Source organism: Cetorhinus maximus, chromosome 2, assembly GCF_964194155.1.
Source record: "Cetorhinus maximus chromosome 2, sCetMax3.hap1.1, whole genome shotgun sequence".
Lineage (NCBI taxonomy): Eukaryota > Metazoa > Chordata > Chondrichthyes > Lamniformes > Cetorhinidae > Cetorhinus > Cetorhinus maximus.
This window is the reverse complement of record NC_135880.1, coordinates 39,678,879-39,701,092: the sequence shown is the minus strand read 5'-3', so window position 1 is coordinate 39,701,092 and position 22,214 is coordinate 39,678,879. Positions and strand designations below refer to the sequence as shown.

At 40.6% G+C, this 22,214-nt stretch overlaps 1 protein-coding gene across 1 annotated transcript in view; it reads left to right on the top strand.

Annotated features, from left to right (window-relative positions):
- iqgap2 (IQ motif containing GTPase activating protein 2) overlaps nucleotides 1-22,214 on the top strand; it is a 369,497-nt gene that overhangs the window by 250,450 nt on the left and 96,833 nt on the right. The window contains exons 16-22 of the mRNA XM_078563474.1: nucleotides 134-224; nucleotides 3,509-3,676; nucleotides 7,614-7,756; nucleotides 11,899-12,069; nucleotides 14,357-14,440; nucleotides 14,617-14,688; nucleotides 16,433-16,502. Of these exons, the coding sequence (XP_078419600.1) occupies nucleotides 134-224; nucleotides 3,509-3,676; nucleotides 7,614-7,756; nucleotides 11,899-12,069; nucleotides 14,357-14,440; nucleotides 14,617-14,688; nucleotides 16,433-16,502 (799 nt within the window). The remainder of the gene's footprint in view (nucleotides 1-133; nucleotides 225-3,508; nucleotides 3,677-7,613; nucleotides 7,757-11,898; nucleotides 12,070-14,356; nucleotides 14,441-14,616; nucleotides 14,689-16,432; nucleotides 16,503-22,214) is intronic.

Below are 22,214 nucleotides of genomic sequence, written 5' to 3'. Positions count from 1 at the left end.
TACTCGCTCATACTGTCTCTGTAGATTGATCTTCCTTTCTGTGAATTTTTCTCACTTTTCTAATTTTATGTTTTTGATCTGGTTATATTTAGAGTGTAACAATCTGATCTTTACCTACATTTTTAAACTGAAGGTGTCTCAGGATGACTCAACAGTGTTGTGGTTGGATGAGATCCAGGAAGCAATCATTTCAGCAAATAAGGACACTGATGAAGCTCATTGCTGTAAGTAAAGGATGACTATGTGTCTAGCTTAAGCACAATTTGAAACAAAAACATTCTAATTTTGTTTGTGATTTACATCAAAAAGCCTACTCTGACTAGCTACAGTGTTCAACCGGGAGACTGGTGTTCAAATCCAGATCTTGACATCTGTCCTGGGACGTCTCTCACAGAAGGAGCTTGCTAGATTCGTGGGAAGTGGAGTGAAGAACCTATGGATAGGGAGCAAACATTGACTGGAGATAGTTCCCTTTTCACACAATAGAATGGCATCTCTGGCAGGGGCACAAAAGCTGGGTATTGACCAAGGAGGATAGTTTAGAAAGGTGTTGGGGTGGAACAATATAATATAATCACGGAAAATTTGGGAAAAGTTTGTAAAATCAAAGATTAAGCTAGCATTACTTGCTTGCCCTCCATGTATTGATGTAGTGACCTGAACAAAAGGGAAAATTGCAACGGTAGACACAATAAGAATTTACATGGCTGGAGTCTGAAATATGCCAACCCTTAGTTCTTTTGCACATTATAGACTGTTGAGCATGTGCTTTTGGAGTGACTTGGGTTGGGAGCATGTTGATGAGCCAGTGCACTGTGCTAGTTAGTGTAGTTTGTGGGTTTGTGTGCATTAACTTGGACTCAGTTAATTCTCTTGACTAATTTGGATTCAAGAATCATGACCAGAATTTGAGTTTGTTGGCTGAATTGGCATTGCATTATAGTATTAATGGAGTGCAATGTTGTTGGAGCTCCCACCTTTTGGATGAAATGTTAAATTTTAAGTGGACTTTAAGTACCTTGGGGCAGTATTTGAAGAAGAGCAGAGATTTCTCTTAGTGTCCTAGTCAGCATTTATTCTATCGACCAATATTTGCTTATTTATCTTATTGTTGGTCAAGGCATTTTACATTGTATAGAATAACTACTTGCTTGTTGATCTGTCAATACTTTCCAAAGCATTTGTTGTATCTGTAGAGGTGTGATAAAACACAGCAAATCTTTATTTTTACACTTGAAGTTTCTCCTATCCCATTGATGAATTTGAGATTTTGACTCTGTTGTCAACTTGAGGTGCAGAATGGAAGGTAGAACATGCCTTGTCCTCTCCTCCTCCTATGAAGTAAAGAATTTGGTCCATTATTTTGCATCTCTAATGATTGGGCTTCAAAGAACCCCAAGAGCAGGATTTATATTTGTTCTTTTCAATGAGGAGCAATTTAAACTGAGAGCCCTTAGAAGGAAGAGAATTGTATTGAAAAGGATGAAAAGCCACAATAAATTTTTATCCCTGATGTCAAGGACATATAGTTCTAATACTTCAAAAGAAGCACATCACAACTGCGATATTATTGTGGAGGTGCACTACTGAGGGAATTGCTTAAAAGGCACATTCTCATGTTGGCGGGTAGTGACAAATGATGTTCCCCAAGGATTGATACTGAGACTCAGCTTTCCATTTTATATGAGTAACTTGAATTTGGGAATAGAGGAAAGCAATCCAAATTTGCAGATGTTAACAGAGGTTACACTGTGAATTGTAAGGGTCGGGAGTAGGCGGTGGTCAAGCATGAAATTGTCAAGAGGCTAAATAAAGTGAATGGGAAAATGGTGGCACATTCTGTTTAACTTAATAAAATATGACACAAGAATGGTAGACTGAAGTGCTAACTAAATGGGGAAGCACTAGGACAAAGGGGTTTGGGAATCTAATTATGTGCATTAAAAGGTTGCTGATGTGCACAAAAAGCAACCAGAAGGTTAATGGGAACACTGCTTCTTGTCAGTTATAATTACGGAATTCAGAAGTCACGAAGCACTAATACAGTTATAAAGTAAATGAATTTAAACTCCATTTGAAATATTGTGTTCAGCTTTGGACACCCAACAGGATGGATATGCTTCTCTTGGAGAAAGTCCAATGAGGTCTCGCCAGGATGATATGAGAGCTGAAGCAGTTAATTAATGATGAGAGACTAGGTAAATTTACTTTACAAAAAGCAAAATACTTGCATGCTGGGAATCTGAAGTTTAAAAAGAATGCTTGAAATACTCAGCAGGTCTGGCAGAGAAACAGAGTTATCATTTCAAGTTGATGATCAAAACAGAATTTATATTGCCTGAAATGAGTTTACCAATGAACTGATTGAAGTAATAATTAATTCAAGTAATTGAAAGGGAAACTTCAATTTACTATTTTCTGTAGTAGAAGAATCAAAAGGAAAGGGACTTAATGTCTAAACTCAAGATTAAGAAATGAAATCTCAAGTTGTGAAAATGCACAACATCGTTCCCCAGAAAGCCCTAGATTCACAAGTCAAGTGAAGTATTTAAAAAGTTAGATATTTACTTGCAAAACAAGGCAATTTTTTTCTGCAGCAGGGTACCTAACGACGTCTGCCCTTAATTAGACTTGTCCTTGCATGTTTAAGTTTTATAATTCAGGTGTGACAAGTTGCAGAAAGTGTGAGCAAATCATCAGGGACCTGAATGAACAGGGAAAGCAACTGCTTATCTCCTTAATCAATCAGGTTGAAGAATTGTAAAATTAACAATGCAAGGACAGAGAAGGAAGAGTAAATTAGAGTAGGTGAATTCATTGTCAAGTCAGGTACAAAAAGAGAGAGGGAAAGAAAATTGGACGAAGGAACACGATTTTTGTTTTTAAGTGGAACACTTTAAAAAAAATTTGCAACAATTAAAACCTGAGTGGTGGAGAGCTTGACAGCAACAGTGATGCCATCAAGCAGGGTAAGCAGCCAATCACATTGAAGTATTCAATAAAACAAGAAATGACATAAATGATTCATACAGAATCACAGGGACATATAGAAGCTGAAATATCAAACTTTAAAAAAAAAATGCTTTTTTTCTTACCAACCAAGAAATCTGACATTCTACAGATATAAAACTAGTAAGGTTGTTCAGCAGTACTTATGAACTTGGTATGCTGTTTAAAAGCCCAGTTACATTTCATTCAAGAAGGTATTGCATTTTCAAGGAATTTTACTGCAAGGCACATAGTGAACAGAGGCAAGTTCTTCTCCGTTAAATGATTTCTACTTGAAATCAATATAGGGGATCTTCAACAGTGTATTCCACTGGGGAAGTAAGGAATTGCTGGAAGCTTTTGGATTTCCACATTTAACAGCATATGTGCAGAACACTCTCAGTTTTGCATCATTACTGCTCGAAAACTTGCCCAATAAAAATAAACAAATGCTATGCCCTTTTAATTTGAGAAGTAAAGTATAACTAATGCATTCCTCTGTCCTTTGTTTCTCTTTCAGTGGCTGTTGCAATATCTGAAGTTAACTCAGCAATTGAGAAGGATGACTCACAGCTAACATTGACTACACTACAGCCTTCCAACATAACCATGAGAGGGGTGCTACCAGAATGTGCTGATACATATCAAAATGAGCTCTCTGAAGCAAAAAAGCAAAAGACTGGAAATGGTATGGAACACAAGGGATATGTAACAATTTTCTCTATCATTAGCTACAATGTCCTTGGGTCAGACTAAGGGAAATTAACTAGTTGGCAGAGAATGTTAAGAGGTGCCTTGGTATGCCTCAGTGATGTACCATTCTTTAGCTTCTGTCACAGCCTTTGTGCTGGGAGGTATATATGTGTGTGCCCAGTTACCCCATAACTAACTGGTTTTCATTTGGTGCCTATTACTAACGATTAGGTTAAGATTAGGGCTCAAGTGTCGTGAATGATAGACAAGAGCCTGTGTTCTTCAATGGTGGCCCAAAACATGTATAGCCTAAAACCCTGGTTTAAACCAAGCCAGTTTCACTGGTAGAATATTTACTTATTACCAATCTGGAAGAAGGATTTAAATGCTGTCACTAATGATTAATGCTTTTGCAGCACTAGAATTCAGATACAGACCTGCTGGTGCAGCCCCACTCTGTCTTACTCTTCTCTGTACCGACAGCAGGAGACTAGTGCAATAGCTGCAATGAATACTCTCTAAAATGAGAAGTCAACGCAGTGTTTCAAGAAAGATTCTGCATTGCAGCAAGCTTTGCTGGCTTCACTCTTATTTATTTCTCAACACAATTCTAACCTATAATTGATTTATGCAGCCATCGTGCTCTGGACCTCTTGATGCTTTGGAATTTTCCGCAACTGTGAACATCAACATGTGCATGGACATTATTTGTTCAAGTTGATGCACATGTGGTACCTCAATCTCACACGGCACAAATCTTACATGCCATTTATCAGCCCAAGCCTGTTCATCCAAGACACATTTCTGCCATAATAGATACTTTTTTATTCATTCATGGTGTGTGGGTTTCGCTGGCTGCACCAGCATTTATTGCCTAGCCCTAGTTGCCCTTGAGAAGGCGGTGGTGAGCTGTCTTCTTGAACCGCTGCAGTCTGTGGTGTAGGTGCACCCATAGTACTGTTTGGAAGGGGGTTCCAGGATTTTGACCCAGTGACGGTGAAGGAAAGGCGATATATTTCCAAGTCAGGATGGTGGGTGGCTTGGAGGGGAACTTCCAGGTGGTGGTGTTCCCATCTATCTGCTGCTCTTGTCCTTCTAGATGGTAGTGAGTGTGGGTTTGGAAGATGGCCAAAGGAACCTTGGCGAATTCCTGCAGTGCATCTTGTGGATGATACATACTGCTGCTACTGTGCATTGGTGGTGGAGGGGGTGAATGTTTGTGGATGTAGTGCCAATCAAGTGGCCTGCTTTGTCCTGTACAGTGTCAAGCTCATGCAGGCAATTGGGGAGTATTCCATCACACTCCGGACTTGTCCCTTGTAGATGGTGATCAGGCTTTGGGGAGTCAGATGGTGAGTTACTTGTGGCACGCTTCCTAGCCTCTGACCTGCTCTTGTAGCCACAGTATTTATATGGCTAGTCCAGTTTAGTTTCTGGTCAATGGTAACCCCCCAGGATGTTGATAGTGGGGGATTCAGTGATGGTAATGCCATTGAACATTAGGGGGTGATGATTGGGTTCTCTCTTGTTGGAGATGGTCATTGCCTGACACTTGTGTGGTGTGAATGTTACTTGACACTTGTCAGCCCAAGCCTGGATATTGTCCAGGTCTTGCTTCATTTGGACATGGACTGCTTTAGTATCTGAGGAGTCGCAAATGGTGTTGAACATTGTGCAATCATCAACGAACATCCCCACTTATGATCTTATGATGGAAGAAAGGACGTTGATGAAGCAGCTGAAGATGGTCGGGCCTAGGACACTACCCTGAGGAATTCCTGCTGAGATGACTGACCTCCAACAACTACGGCCATCTTCCTTTGTGCTAGGTATGAATCCAACCAGTGGAAAGTTTTCCCCCTGATTCCCATTGATTTCAGTTTTTCTAGGGCTCCTTGATGCCACACTCGGTCAAATGCTGCCTTGATGTCAAGGGCAGTCACTCTCACCTCACCTCACCTCAGGAGTTCAGCTCTTTTGTCCATGTTTGAACCAAGGTTGTAATGTGGTCAGGAGCTGAATGGCCCTGGCATAACCCAAACTAGGCTTCAGTGAGCAGGTTATTGCTAAGCAACTGGCGCTTGATAGCACTGTTGATGACCCCTTACATTGCTTTACTGATGATGAGAGTAGACTGATGGGGTGGTAATTGACCGGGTTGTATTTGTCCTGCTTTTTGTGGACAGGACATACCTGGGCAATTTTCCACATAGCCGGGTTGATGCCAGTGTTGTAGCTGTACTGGAACAGCTTGGCTAGTTGTGCAGCAAGTTCTGCAGCACCAGTCTTCAGTACTATAGCTGGAATATTGTCAAGGCCCATTGTCTTTGCAGTGTCTACTGCCTTCAGCCGTTTCTTGATATCACGTGGATTGAATCAAATTGGCTGACGCCTGGCATTTGTGATGCTGGGGACCTCCGGAGGAGGCCGAAATGGATCATCCACTCGGCACTTCTGACTGAAGATTGTTGCAAATACTTCAGCCTTATCTTTTGCGCTCGTGTGCTGGGCTCCTCCATCATTGAGAATGGGGATATTTGTGGAGCCTCCTCCTCCTCCTGTGAGTTGTTTAATTGTCCCACTATTCATGACTGGATGTGGTAGGACTGTAAGTTAAATGTTGGCTTGATGGCAGGAGTTGTTACTCTTACCTCACTTCTGACTGTCAACTCTTATAACCTTGATCAAGGCATAGATGTGTTAAGGTCTAGTGCGAAGTGATTGGATTTCAAACCTGAACAATGAATTAGTGAGTAGATTATTGATGAGCTGATGTTGCTGATGGCACTTTTGCATTTTTTGCGGATGTACTTGAGCAATCTTCCAAACGGTTGGGTAGATGCCACTGTACTGGCACAGCTTGACTACGGAGTGGCCAGCTTTAGTTCACAGCTGTTCAGCAGTGCAGTAAGGGTTTTATTAGAGCCAATAATCTTTGCCTATTCAGTGCACCCAGCTACTTCACATTTTGTGGTGTGAATTGAATTAACTGGATCCCAGCACTTAGATGGTGGGAATCTTAGGAGGCTGAAAAGACCATCCAGTCAGCACATTTGACTGAACACGTTTGCAATTGTTCAGCATTTTTCTTGCACTCATGTTGAGCTCCATCACAGTTGAGAATGAGAATTTTTAAGAGACTTCCTTCACCTATTAGTTAGCTACTTCTCCACCATCATTGTCAACTGGATGAAGCAGACAGCTTTGTTCTGATATGTTGGTTGAAGGACCACTTAGCTGTCTATAGATTGCTCCTTTTGGTGTTAGGCACACAGGTGATCCTGTACGTTAGTTTCATAGCCTAATTTCTCATTCCAAGGTGATGATGCTCTTGTGATGGCCTAGTGCCTTGTTTTGCGAATGCAGCCATTTGATGTGCCCTTGAACATATAACCAGATCTGTGTTGCTGGTATATTGGTGACAAGAAAGTATAATTAATATAAGGATACCAGCAAACTGACCAGATGGAAAGGCCAGATAAGTGAGAAGATTTTGAAACTATAGTTCTGAAGATGAATGGAAATAAAATTTGGTTCTTAAGGAAAACCAGAAACCTGTCTTTGTGCTTAAATCTCATGCATTTTGTTTAATTCTTGAGACCACGGTTTCTATCCTTTTTTCTTAAATTCGGTAAAGCTAAAATAAAACACATGACTTGCTGCAAGAAAATTTATTTTCTTGAAACCTATCCACTTAACATTTAAATGTTTAATTTATAAGATTATTTTCAAGCATTGCTTCAGTGAACAAAAGGACTTAAAGCCGTAAGCAACTAATATTGTATTGTGACAGATATTAGTGTGCGTTACCTACTCCATTAGGTGTGAGCTCAGATTCCCACAGAACTACAGTTCTCAACCCCACCCCTAATAGTAAAGCACATTTATGAACATTAACATTAAATTACATATGTTTTGTGTTTATTGTATAGGACCAAATGGAAGTGTGTGGGTTATGCTCAAGATAAAAGACAAATATGAATACTACTACAATTTGGAAACTACTGAGGGCACATGGGACAAACCAGAACATTTTGTACAGAACAACACTCAGCTCAGTAGAGAAGAAATTCAGGTATTGTCAGCAACCTGTGAAAACCAGCACTTTCATAAGTGTATTGTATCTACTTTAGCAATTCACTTCTTGGTATGAATGCTTATTGGTAAGGTCACTGTTTTGCATTCTTCATGAATAATGAACCAAATCCAATCTCCAGTCACTGGTGTAATAAAATTAGAATTTGACTTAGTTTGTTTCAATAACAAATGAACTATAAATGTACAGAATTTTTCAATGCAATCCTCAAACTACTGGTAAAAATCCTGGAACCTCATGTAATAAGCAGAGTTTTAATTACTGAGTTAATGTAAAACAATTATTTGTTTATGGTTGCATTTAGTTGCATTCACAGTCCATAATATCATTTCAATTTTGCGCCTTTAACCGCCTTTCCCCCCCAGTGATTTGCTAATGATTTGTCTCTCGTTTTAACAATCATAAGCTCAGTAGAATTGAGATCCGCCAAATAAAGCATCTCCACCTGATATTAATTGTCAGCAACAGAGCTGAAAGTAAAACTGTTATGTAATATACGCTGTAAATTATCTGAAGAAGGGTCATACGGACGCGAAACGTCAACTCTGTTTCTCTCTCCACGATGCTGTCAGACCTACTGAGTTTTTCCAGCGTTTTCTGTTTTTCTTTCTGTAAATTATTTATTGTGTGCTGACTGAGTCATAACATTTAATATTTTGACATGGAAATCCTTTGCCTTTTTTAACAACCCGCATGTACACCCTCAATAACAAATAACTCTGGAGTGCACGACATAAATATCAAGTACAACCAGTGTCCAGATCGTCGAGGTCGACGGTAGTGATAGGGGTAGCAAGGTTGGGGGTGGGGTAGTTCTGTGATGCCAGATGGAGCACCAATTAAGATGCTGTTTTCCTAGCACTGAAAAACCAGCCAAGCTAGTAACAAAAAGCAAAATACTGCAGGTGCTGGAAATCTGAAATAAGAACAGAGAATGCTGGAAACAGCCAGCAAATGATAAGCATCTATAGAGAAAGAAAGGTAGGGTTCACGTTTCGAGTCTGTGACCACTTGTCAGAACATCAGATTTGAAATGTTAACCTTAACATCCTCTCTTCACAGATACTGCCTGGCCTGTGCAGTGTTTTAAAGTAATGAGGCTCGGTGTGTTGCGTGATCCAACGTTCTTGTAAAGCAGCACATGTCTAATGAACTGTGAGCAGTGCTGTAAAAGTTTGGGTCTATGCAATGAAGAATGCATGTTTATGTCATCATATTTCTAGTTTTATTTATGTCTACACTGTATGTAGGTGTTGATGCAAATGCTTGCCTTTTCCATGAGAGCAATGTTTGTTTTAAAATGTTATAATATGTTTATGTAATCACCCAGTCGTGTCACTTTAAATTGGGTTGCTCAAGCCCACTGGGGAAAAGGGTTCTGTGGGAGCTGCATTATGTTCAGCCTTGTTTAGACAGCATGATTTGTGCAGCTGACAGTTCAGTAACTCTCTAATTACCATGGTTATCAGTGAAGTCAGTGCCACCTTCAAGAAAAAGGCTTTCAGGATGTTCCTCCCTTAACAGAGCAGAGAATCCATCATGTGGATTATCATGTGGATTCCCAGGTCGATTCCCAGGTCCCGGTTGCACCATCAATTTCACAAATTATTTGTTTTGTCAACATTAATGCTGTTTGTACTGGCAGCTTGGTGTGATAAAAACACCTCTTGTCTGTGTTTGACTTTTGGTATGATTTTCAGTCAGTTCCAAATCATTAAAAATTTTCAAGTTTGGATGTGAAAGAAGTATCAAGTCCCAATTTCAGAATTTGAGTGAGGGTGTGACTAACCATTGAGTACTCAACCCTTACTCTGAGCAGTGTTTGTTCGCCAACTCCCTGTGATGCACTAAGATTGAAGAGCACTTAATGTGATGAATCCTTGGGATGAGTCTCTATCTCAAAACTGGGCCAAGTTAGAATACACATGTGTCATATGTGCTATCTGCCAACACAATTTACTATCAAGCAGAAAAGTATTGTGAAAATTTAACTAGGATACATTGGCTTCAAAATTTAACTAGGATACATTGGCTTCAAAATTTCAGCTAGGCTAAACGGGGGAAAACTTTATCAACAGGCTGTTACTGCACTATTTGTCATTTATTTCTACACGTGAACGCTTGTCTTCATTATCAGTGAATCATTTTGAAATGCCTTTCTGTCGTTGACTATTTCTTTGAGTCAAAATTAAAATGTGAACCAAAAGGTTTGTATTCTCCTTAATTGTATTTCAAGCAAATAATTGCTCCCAAAATATATCAAGTGAAGTAAATGGATGATTGGTTAAGAAGCCAAGGTTTACCATATTGTTTTTGGTAGAAATTTATCATGCAGTGTAGAAGAGTCCCAAAATTATGGCCACTGTTACATACTATAGAGCCTTATGGACCATTTGCAAATATAAAACAAGGTGACACAGCTTTGAGAATAGGTTTCATTCCTGTGATTCCTCATGCAGATAGCCTCTGTTTTCTGTAAATTCATAGGGCAGAATCCTCTGCCTGTCGGGCGGTCTGGTCGGGAGCTGGCGCGGAGCAAATTGCCGCCATTTTACATGGGCTGGCCAATTATGGCCCGCCCAGCGTGACATGCGCCTGGTAGTGCTCAGCGCTATCTGTGCAGGCAGGGGGAGGAGGGAGAATCGGGGCCTGCACTCTTTCGCACCTGTGTGCGAAAGTGCACAGAAATCTCCGAGGCATGGAGCTGCCTCAGGGAGATTAAGTTCAAATTGAACGTTCAAAATAAAGTGAGTTAAAAATCATTTACACGTCCCCTCATGTGACATGTTTATGAATTGAGCAGTTTATTTATTAATTTATTAAACCTTCATGAAACCTCATCCAGCCCGTGAATGAGGTTTCATGAAAAACGCAAAGGCCGCTTGGGCCCTTCACCTGTCCGCCAACCTTAAGGTTGGACGGGCAGTGTTGATAACTACTTTAATTGGCTTTTAAATAGCCTTAATAGGCCTTTGACATTTCGGCGGGTGTGCAGCCGCCTCCAACGCGCGCATCCGCCGAGTGGAAGATCTGGATGACGTGCGGTGACGTTGGGACGCACGCCCAACATCACCGTGCATCGTTTTACACGTCAGCATGCGGGGTCCGTCCCCGCATGCTGATGTGAAAATTCCCCCCGTAGAATACTCATAAAAGCACTTATGCGGCTGCCCCATCCTGCCGTAAATTCAATTGCACCTTTTAAGTCATAGAATTATTATGACACAGGAGGAGGCCATTTGAGCCATTGAGGCCATGCTGGCTCTCTGGAGAGCAGTCCAGCCAGTCCCGTTCCCCAATTCTATTCCAGTAGCCTGCAAGTTTATTTCCCTCAAGTAACCATGCAATTTCCTTTTAGGAACGTTGATTGTCTCTGCTTCCACCACCCTTTTTGGCAGAGTTCCAGGGCTTTACCGCTCACTGCATAAAAATCTTTTTCCTCACATCCCCCTTGCAACTCTTGCCCAAAACTTTTAATCTGTGTCCGTTAGGTTTTTTTTTAAAAAAGGAAAACATTTGCAGAATTAAAGACATACAAAAGCAATCTGCCCCACCCAAAGCAAATAGTAAATTAACTGAATTTAATGCTCTGTTTCAAGAGAGTGAACTATTCAGCTTTACAGGCTCTGAAACCACAGAATGCAAGTTGAACACTTCTGATCCAATATATTGAGCTTTACCTAATAACAGGTACAAATTACGTCTTAAAACAAATGCAAAAAATACCTTCCATTCTTTCCCATACAACAGACCACCCCACCTCTGCTGCCCACGTGATACACCTCTTTAAGTGCTGTGCCTTGCATCCCAATTAACATAGCCCTATGCTTTCCATTGTGAGGTCAAGCCCCAGGCCATTATATTGCATGCTCATCATTGGGTCCTAGCACATTCTGTTCTTCAAAAAGTAGTTAATAGTGAAGAATGCAAGGAGTTGAGGGTGAATGCCAAATATCATGTTCAATCAGCTCATCCTGTGCAAAATGATAATCTGAAGATTAATTTGGAAATTTCTTGAATTGTCTTGTTTTCTTAGGTGCACATCCTATTCAGTGATTTTAGCATACATATGTTGTTTACTTGCTACTCATGTGATGATGCCTATTGATTATTTTCTTCAGGATATTACTGGCCGAGTAACAGGCGATTACCACCGTGAGCAGCTCTGGTTAGCGAATGAGAATAAGATCATTTGTCTGCAGGCACGCGCAAGAGGATACCTTGTAAGAAAAGCTTACAAAGAACGAAAGAACTACCTCCACAAACAGGAACCTTCTATCATCAGGCTACAGGTGTGCTTGGAAATTTTTATTCTTGGGAATTAAGTCTTTAAGGATGGATATAGAAAAATAAACTACTGTAACACGGTTCAAATTCATATTTATGTAACCAAATAGTCATTTGGTAGTTGGACTTGAAGTTGAACAGAACTTGAGTATTGCTGAAGAAAGACATTTTGTCAAAGCTTTTTGTCTTGCACTCATCAGGATAATCGCAAGAATACCAATATCAGGGAAAGCAACAACTTTATACTGTATGGGAAGAATATGCTGATTGGTTGTCAAGTGGACTCTGATTGGTAGAGGCATTGCTATGGAGAACGCACCAATTAATGGTGACTGACAGTTAACTGCCAAGCATGGTTTGAAATTTAAACCAGGCAGCTTGACTCTGATTGGTCAAGGTATTGCCCTGAGGATTGAACCAGTAAATGGCTATCATTTATTTTGTTTAGCTGAAGCAGGCGCAATGTGAGATTTATGAAATAGGCAGAATGACCTTTTGGCTAGGAGTTGCCATGGGATCCCCTCTAGGCCCAGCTCTTGCAAACATCCTTATTGGGTTCCATGAAAAACATGTCTTCAATGAAATGACACCTAACCTCCTACTACTTGCATATTTCCGATATGTGGATAATATGTTTGCTATGTTTAAATCCATAGCAGCATGTAATAATTTCCTTGCATATCTTAATGGGCTCCACCCTATGCTCAAATTCACCTTCGAAATAGAGCAGTCAAATGAACTCCCTTTCCTTGGCATACTAGTTGAGAAATCTGCCAGGGGATTTTCTACCATGATCTACTGCAAGCCTACCTTCACTGGTTAATACACGCATTGGGATTCTTACAGTTCCATGCACTATAAGATTGGCCTTATTGGCAACCTCTTAAATAGGGCCCAAGACATTTATTCACCATGCAAGCTTGATGCTGAAGTAGAGCGCATCAAAGACATCCTGTGGGATAATGGCTACCCTACATTTCGCACTGTATATCATGCAAACTCATGAGCGGGTCTAAGGCTGTCACTTTCAGCCCTGGAAAGTGTCCAGTCTACCTCAGAATACCCTGTAAGGGCAAGGAGTTCCAAAAATTTGAGCAACAAGTGAAGCTAGCTGTTTCACACTGCTGCTATGCAGTAGCAGCATGAGTGGTATTTGCCTCTAACGGGGTACTGCCGTCAAGCCAAAAACACATTTTGCCTATCACACAAATGAGTAATGTGGTATATGAATTTCAGTGCCAGTGTGGTGCTAGGTATGCCCCAAAGACTGGCGGATCATACCAAACAGTATGATCACAACAGGCAAGGTACAGACTGTACCCAAACAGCCCGTGTTTGCAAAACTCAAAACACAATGTCCAACATTAGATGTGATTCCACAGTTGGACAACATTTGCTAAATAATCCTCAGTGTGCTAAAAAATACACTGACAACCAATTTAAGATTGTCAGTCGGGCTCGCAATATGGAGCATTTGTGTGACTGGAAGCTACATATATTAATACACAGGCCCCTGTTCTTTGCAGGCAGAAAGAACATGTACACGCATTGCATCTGTTTCAGCTAAACAAAGTAAGTGATAGTCATTCACTGGCTCATTGGTCAAGGCATTTCCTGAAGAATCAGAGTCAAGCTGCCTGATTTAAATTTCAAAGAATGCTTGGCAGTTAACTGTCAGTTGCCATTAACTGGTACATTCTCCATGGCAAAGCCTCTTGAGTCAAGTCCACTTGACAAACAATTAGCACACTCTTCTCAAACAGTATAAAGTTGTTGCTTCACCTGTCATTGGTATTCTTGCGATTGTCCTGGTGAGTGCAAGATGAAAAGCTTTGAAAAAATATCTTTTTTCAGCAACACTCAATTTATGTAACCATTCACACATGCTGAACATTTAGTGTTGAGCAGATCCTTCTCTTACTGAAGAATTACCTAGGTTTCTTTGACAACAGGATTGCTAACCTGCAAACAAATAGTTACTGTGTAAAATTTTAAAGGTGAATTCCTTCCTTAGATATTTGTGTTACTTTCACAAGTGTACATATCTAGCAATTGTGTTAAAATTATGCGTTTTACTTTACGGATACTTACCAATGAAGGCTAACGTTTTTTCTGTTGTACCAGAACACTTTTTTTTCTTCTTTTTGTTGTTTTAAAATCTGCTATTTTCAAGCAATCCATTAGGAATATTCCCAGCAGCCCATTAGTTGGGCAGGTTTGTATATGTAGGGGATGAATGGCTGGTTGGTTGGAGAAACTGGTTTAATCAGCTCAATGCTTTGTTTGTTATAGTCTTCTTGGAAAGGATATAAACAGAGGAAGGCTTACAAGGACAGGCTAATGCTCCTGCAAAATAATGCTGCAGCTATTATTAAGGTAATTTTATTCTCTGTAAAGTTTTATAGTTTCTTCACAATATACGAGAGCATTGAATTCTATGGCATTTTTATTTGTTATAAATCTGAAAATCATGGAAGCTGCCTGTAACTGATGGAGGAGCAAACAGTGGTCTTATTGATCATGCCTTTAATGCCTATATACTGTTTTGATAGATCCAGTCTTTTGTGAAGATGTGGAGGGCAAGAAAAGCATATCGTGCAAGATGTCAGTATTTCAAAGACCATGTGAGTTATTTGATAGCTTAATATTACATGGCTTCCTGTTTCAACAGGTCGTCTGCTTTCTCAAAAAAAGTTTCCAAGTCTGAGATGTGAATGGGGAACCGATTTTGTGTAACAATGTTCTTTCACCTTAGTTTTAATTGTCAATTAATAGCTTACAAAATGGAAACCTGGACTGACTGCTTTCACCTCTCAGTAGCCTTCTCTGCACTTTAAGGTTTGGATCATTAAGGCTTTTCGGTGACACCGTGTTGTTGATTCATCGGTGCACTGTGCTGCAAAGTTGTGGTGAATGAAACAATTTCTGTGGTGATCCACCCTCAACAGAGGAAACGAGTGAACACGTGAATGGAGGGAAAACAAATCCAACTTGGGCCTCTTGCACATTTCCTAATACCCAGTTATGAAATAGAACTGGAATTAAGCTAACTGCCTTGTGTTGGCTGATGGAACAGCCCACGGAACGAAAAGGAAACAGGCAGTCATTTATTCATTTAAGAAATAAAAGTTGTTTTTTTCTGCTAAACCTGGGTGATAAAGATAAATGACATTAATTTGCAGTAGAAGAGGCCTGCTGAGTCACATCTGATTTATTTTGATTTAAAAAATTGCAGTGTTCTAAATTAACATATCAGGGTAACAATGAAGTTTAATTCCTCTCATTAGTGTTTAGGGTAGTTCTATGTGTTAGAGCTGTACGTGCCAAGCCACCTAATGGGGAGGATATTGAACCCATGAATCTTCACTTGACATTCCTAATTTTGGATATACTTTCAGAGGAGGACTTTTGGGGCTGAATTTTACTTTGGGGGTGGGAAACAGAAATTAGGACTGTTTCTGAGTCCCAGGCACATCCCTGGGGAGGGAAAGGATCACTGATGTAGGATTTTCACAGAGGTGCCCCTTTAATTGGCATGAAGCCACATTCCCTGTTCAATTAGGGGTGACAGATTGGCCCTCTAGCTTCGAGGCCCTATTGGAGGCCTTCCAGCTTGAGAGGCGCTGCAGTAATGAGTAAGTAAAGAGAGGACACTTCACCAAATTTAAAAAAAAAATTGAAATAAGAAGCAGCCAGACCACCATTGTGTGGTTGGGGTTAGTGTGTATTGTGGGAGGGGGGGGTGGGGGGCGGTGGCTGGAGCTTCCTGGGGGCTTCCTCTACACGGCAGCCTTTGGCTACACCAGCATGCAGGCAGGGAGGAAAATCCCAGTTGGCCTGCTTTCAGTACTCTTAAGACCCTCAATGAGTCTAATCGGCTGCCACCTGAGTCGCCCTGCCGAACCCCAAACCTGCCTTGACCAAAATGCTGGTGCCAGGAATGGGATTGGGGCACTGACACGCTGGCAGGTGCTGGTATTTTTGGGCCACATTAACCTCCATCACAATCTTGGCAGAGTACAAAAATTCTGCCCCAAGTGGAGGCAGGTTCTTCCCCTTCAGAGAGGGCAGGAAATTTATATTTCTTGGAAGATAGTTGCAAAGTGAAATTGAATATCCTGAAGTGAGAACAATGGATTGAAAGGGCAATAGAAAACTATTAAAATGAATTCCAATGTTACTGCTCCCCTTAATTTAGTTTAATTCTTTAATATTCACAATACTGACAATATTTGATCAGAAACTTTTAACGAATATATTTAGTGAATAAATAATGAATGCTACACTTGCCTCTGAAGAAGTTATATTTTTGACTCCTTCGATTTAAAAGTGTATACTTTGCAAATAAGCTATTTTTCCACTTCTCAGACAAAGCAAATAATTAAAATCCAGGCGTTCCTCAGAGCAAATAAAGCTAAAGATGACTACAAAACCCTGAGTGAGTATTTAACTATTTCACACGTTGCAGTTAAGATTTTTTTTTGCGACTGAGGGTGGAATATGTGAATCCCAACCTCAACCATGAATTATTTTACTGTCTCTTCTTGTCTTGCACTTTGCAGACCATGTATTACTTCATGATTCAGATTCTGCCAGTACCCATGCTTGCGCTAATCCTGCGCCCATACTATTTGATAACTGCTCGCAGGATGCTTAGTTTCTGCCCTATTCATTTTGAGCTGCAGAGAGCAACAGGAGTGTTATGTGCATCAGTTCCATCTGGTCCTATTGTTTGAGATTGGATTCCACTCTGCTGAACTGAGAGTGACCCCACAGCCTGCTATGACAGTGTCAAGTGCAGTTCAATCTCATTACTATAGTGAAAACAGAATTCTTATGATGAGGCACTGATCTTTAGCAAGAATTCTGAGCTGTATTTCTTTGTTTGAAGGATCCAACAGCTCAGTCAGGAAATGGGCATTTTGGTTTGCTCTGATTAGTGTCTGTGTTCCTTGCTGCTTTGTAAAAATGATCTGTGTATTTAGAAAGTCTGGTTTTGTGAACTGACTGAGTAAAAAATGCTGACCGCTCTTGTTCCTCCTTTCCTCACCCTTGTCTCCCTTATTGCTTAATTGAGCTTCAGCTACTTTGGAGTATAGGAAAATGAGTCAGCAATTCAGCCCCTCAAACCTATTCCACCATTCAGTTAGATCAGGAGTGATCTGTACCTCAACTCCATTTACCTGCTTTAGCTCCATATAACTTAATATTTTCACCTAACAAAAAAATCTAGCTGCCTGAAAACTCCAATTGCCCTAGCATTCACAGCCTTTTAGGTGAAAAAATTTATTGGTTCCTGCTTTAGAAATTAGAAATAAACTTAAAGTATGCATATTAATCAGCTTGAATAGGTTAATACTGCAAGTTTTGTTTTACTGGAAGCTGATTAAGGTTTTGCTTCACTAGAAACAAGGCTAGTGGAATGACTTTTCTTAGGTGATGACAGCCTGAAAAGGGGTCATGGTCAGCTGAGGCCTCTGCAATAGCCTGAGAACAACTGGAGAAATACTTAAAAACAAATAACACAGCTTTGAAGTATGCTTATGATTTTCAATTAACCTTGCCTAATTGCTTGCAGAAATGCAAAAGTTATTTAGTGTCTGGAAGAAGAATAGAAGTTATTTTAGTGAATCACCTTATGGTTCAAAAGTCTGATAGAAATGAGAATGGTTGGACAGGATCGTCATTATGAACAGCTCATTAACAGGCCTTGTGAACAACTCTGGGCAAAAATAACTGATAACAGACAAATAGGCACAATTAAGCCCCTGAAAGTTAGTTTGAAGGCTGGCGATCAGATGTTTCTTGGCAGTTGTGCAACTGATCATGAGGAACAACATAGAATGAGATAAAGGAAGATGATGTTAAAGACCTGCTTGGTCAAGGGCATAAGGTGCATGTAAAAGATACAGAAGCTCATGGAAGTACATAACAAAAGGGTAAGCATTTACTACACGGTTTAAACAAAGAACTTGATGCACCATTGGACATTTTATGTTGTAATGAATTTTTTCAGGACAACCAAGTCCTACCAATAAAACACCCAGGTCCAGCCCTGAAAAGGGGTATAAAGGATAAGTTATTGAAGGATGCCATTGCAGTAGTTGGTGGAGAGAAAGGTAGATCCATACTAATACTATTGAGTAGTTTGAGAAGTTAGGAAGACGTGAGGCATCGAGAAGAGGAGAGAGCTGTTTGTGCATGCCAGCCATCCTGCCTCAGCTGAGAGTAGGACGAGGGATGAGTGCTAACTTGGGAACTTGGTGCAGAGGGAGGAAGGGTGCTGCTTTTTATATCTTCTTCAGCCTCCAGTAGCTGCTGAGTATTTTTTTTTAATCCAATGGAATTTCTTAAGTTACAACTTTACAATCCCAGGAAACATGAACAAAGAATAGACAGTCCCTTCCTTTCTGAAGATTCCAATCACTTGCTGATTTCATCAAATTTCGGTTCTTCAAATTTAAGATCTGGGAATTTGGTGAGGTCTCCTCCCCCATAGAGCCGTTGCAGTTTGGCAATCCCCTCATCCATATTTTTTCGGTATTCGGGACCAGCAGCAACAGGACCACCTGCTTTCTTGCCCTTCGTGTCATAGTCATGGCATTAATTAGGTGAGCAGTTAAGTAACTGGTGGTGAGTTTTAAGATGTTATCCCTCTACATGGGGGCAGTAGTTTAAACTAGTTCTGGGGAGATATAAATATTGCGTTAAATTTATAGCTTAGGTAGTTAAACTACTTACCACAATTACAGATAAAAATTGAGTGTTATTTCTAAAATTGAAACCTAATTCATTAAACAAAACACAATTAAGATGGCAGGGCAGTTGATGTTTTGCAGCTGTATCATGTGGGAGCTGGTGGTCACTGTGTGATCCACAGCAACCACATCTGCAGCTCAGAGTTGATGAGCTGGAGTCCAAACTTCAGGCACTGCGATGAATCAAGGAGGGGGAAAGTTACTTGGATGCTTTGTTCCAGGAGCCTGTCACACCCCTTAGGCTATATATTTCTGATATTGTCTGTGGCCTGGGACAGCTGTGTGTGAGTCCAAGTATGTAGTGGGTACCCACATGCACCACGACATCTGGATCCTTCCCCACTCATTTGAAGTTCTCCTCCAGGCGAGTCCAAGTGAGGCAGGTTATGAGGCTCAGAAGGTAGTAACGGAGGGGCCTCAGCTCTTGTAATCGTCCAACAGGTTCGAGGTTCTTCCAGCTTGTGTAGGCGAGGGCAGGGACTGCAGGAAGGATGAGCAAACTGACCATAGCAGCCTGGTGCAGAAAGCCATTAAAGTTGGGGGAGTGGAAAGGAATGCAATTGTAGTAGGGGGACAGTATAGTTATGGGGATAGAAAGGGTTCTCTGCAGCCTTGAACCTGAGTTCTGAAGGTTGCCTGCCAGGTGTCAGGGTTAAGGACACCTCCTCCAGCCTGGAGGAGAACTTTGAGTGGGAGGGGAAGGATCCAGATGTCGTGTTGCATGTGGGTACCTACTACATATTTAGGACTTAGAAAGAGATTCTGCGGAGGGAGTATGAGCAGCTAGGAACTAAATTAAAAAGTAGAGCCACAAAAGTATTAATCTCTGGATTGCTATCTGAGCCATGAGCAAATTGGCACTGGGTAAATAAGGCCATAGAGTGGAATGCATGGCTCATAGATTGGTGTGGGAGAATGGGTTTCTATTCATGGGGCACTGGCACAAGTACTGGGAAAGAGGGAATTATATTGTTGGGGTGGCTTTCAACTGAACCACACTGGGACCAGTGTCCTGGTGAATCATATAACTAGGGCTAACCTAAATAATGGGGAAGGGAGGATTCGAAAGTTGAAGAGAAAGGGCAAGGTATGAGAGTAGGGTAGTGATATAGGTAATGTTAACCAGAGTGTGACAGGATGGGACAGAGCTTATAAACATAAGAGTGCACTAGCAAATATGTTCAAATTAGGGAAAAATAACTTTAAACTAACAGGGCTGGGAGGAAGATTTGGGTGAAGGGAGATTTAGAAATCTAAGGATAAATGTTGAGGCAATAGGAAAGCATATTGATATGGGTGAAGACAAGTTGAGTGGGACAGGAAGGGACAGAGAGTTTAACAGTAAGAGTGCATCAAGAGAGTAAGGCCCATGCAGGTAATAGTAGTGAAAAAATAAAATTGAAGCCACTTATTGCGGATGCTCCCCCCATTCAAATGATAAAGATGAACAAGTGGCACGAATATGAGATATAAATGGATTATATCTAATTGCCATTACAGGGACATGGGGCTGGAATATACACTGAGGGTGGGCCCCTTGCATCCCAGCATAAATGCCAGGGCCGAATCCACCGCCATTTATTTAGCTGCTTTAATTTTCGGGCAATAGCTCCCAGGCAGTCACTGACTTGGATTTTACAGTTCTGACAATGTAGTTCATTGTTTTATTGGCTTTGTTGATTGTTACTTTTCAGTGGCTGCATATGTTGAGTATGGACTCCAAGAATCACCTTTAGTATTGTTAACAATGCATGGAGTATGTGTGTCACCCACTTCACCTTTCTGTGTGAAATATTTTATCCATATTTGCATTATAATGTTTCTGCCATTTTGTGGGCCTCCCATGGTGTATCGTTTAGCTTTTCCTATAATTTCAAGGCTGCCTCCTTCGAATGCCCTGCCTCTCCATTTTTGGCATCATCTGTACGTCTGACCAATTTGCACTGAGTTTCTGAACCCAAGTCTTATGATTTGAATTGCAAACAGCAGTGGTCTGAAAACTGACACTTGGGGCACTCCCCTTTAGCTAGTATCTATTTTCTACCATTCAGGAAATTGCTCATCAATTATCTAGCTTTGCTTTGAATTGCCACTCCATTGAGCTTAATTAGGAAACTCATGTTGAATGCTATGAAATGCTTTTTGAAAATCTAGGTGCGCATCGTAAAGTTTTCCACTGTTGACTGAGGATATCACTTCCTTAAATTGAGAAAGTTGATTAGGCAGAATCTTCCTGCTGTTTACTCAGCTGTTATACAGATAATCAAATAATTATCAATTACTTATGATAATTCCATTGTATTACAATTAGTCTGGTATGTTACTTTTATTACGATATTGATTTAAAATAAATTGTGATACAAATTTTGAGACACTTGGGAAAGAAGAGCTTTCATATTTTCCTAGGACATATGTTTGGTGTAAACATCTTTCGTGGTATCCAGCGCCAATCAAGATTATGTTGGTTGCATACTTTCTGTCTAGGAGCTGGCTATGTTAGCAAGTGCCATGGTCTTAAAAATAAGTTAGTACAAACTGTTTCAAATGCATTATTTTAAATGGAACCATTCTTTTGGACAAGTACATTTAATCATAAGTACAAAATGCCTCCAAAAGTACTGGGGCGAGGTTGGGGGAGTCATAATAAATGTCCCATACTTGTTGTCAATATTACTTGGTGAGGTCAGATGGAGTGAAGCTTTGCCAATTAACTATTTGCCGGCTTGTATCTCAGAGCTCTCCCTAACCTACCAGTAGCAGAATTGGTCAACATATCCAGTTAGGAAGTAATGATCCAACTGTACAGTATTTTGGTCAATTCACACTGAATATAGGTTTGGTCAACGAGATACAAGGAGGCATTCACACAGTGAAGGCAGGGAGTGGAGTGACAAGGCTGATCCTTAGTCTCATGGGTTGGAGATATGAGAAATGATGAGACACCTGGTCTTTTTGAAACATACTAAAAAGGAAAGGTAAAGATCAGCTGGTCCTACACTATCATGATGTAACTTATGCAGCACCATTATCCCAGCCACTTCACTCATTCCAACCCATTGAGGCAATGTCATGGGAGAGACGAGAAATAAACACCATAGACAAATGTAGGGAAAATCTATTTTGAACACTTGCAGTGGGTCTACATTCATTGCATTTGTGGCAACTTGTTCTAGAGACTGGCAACTAGAACCATTGAAAAGTTACAGTGCAGAAAGAGGCCATTCAGCCCATCATGTCTGTGCCAGCCATAAAAAGAGAAAAAAGCTAGCCACTCATTTTTAATCCCACTTTCCAGTACCTGGTCTGTAGTCTACAGGTTACACAATTCCTGGTGCATATCCAGGTACCTTTTAAATGAGTTGAGCTAGGTGGACCAGAGATTTCTCAGTTGC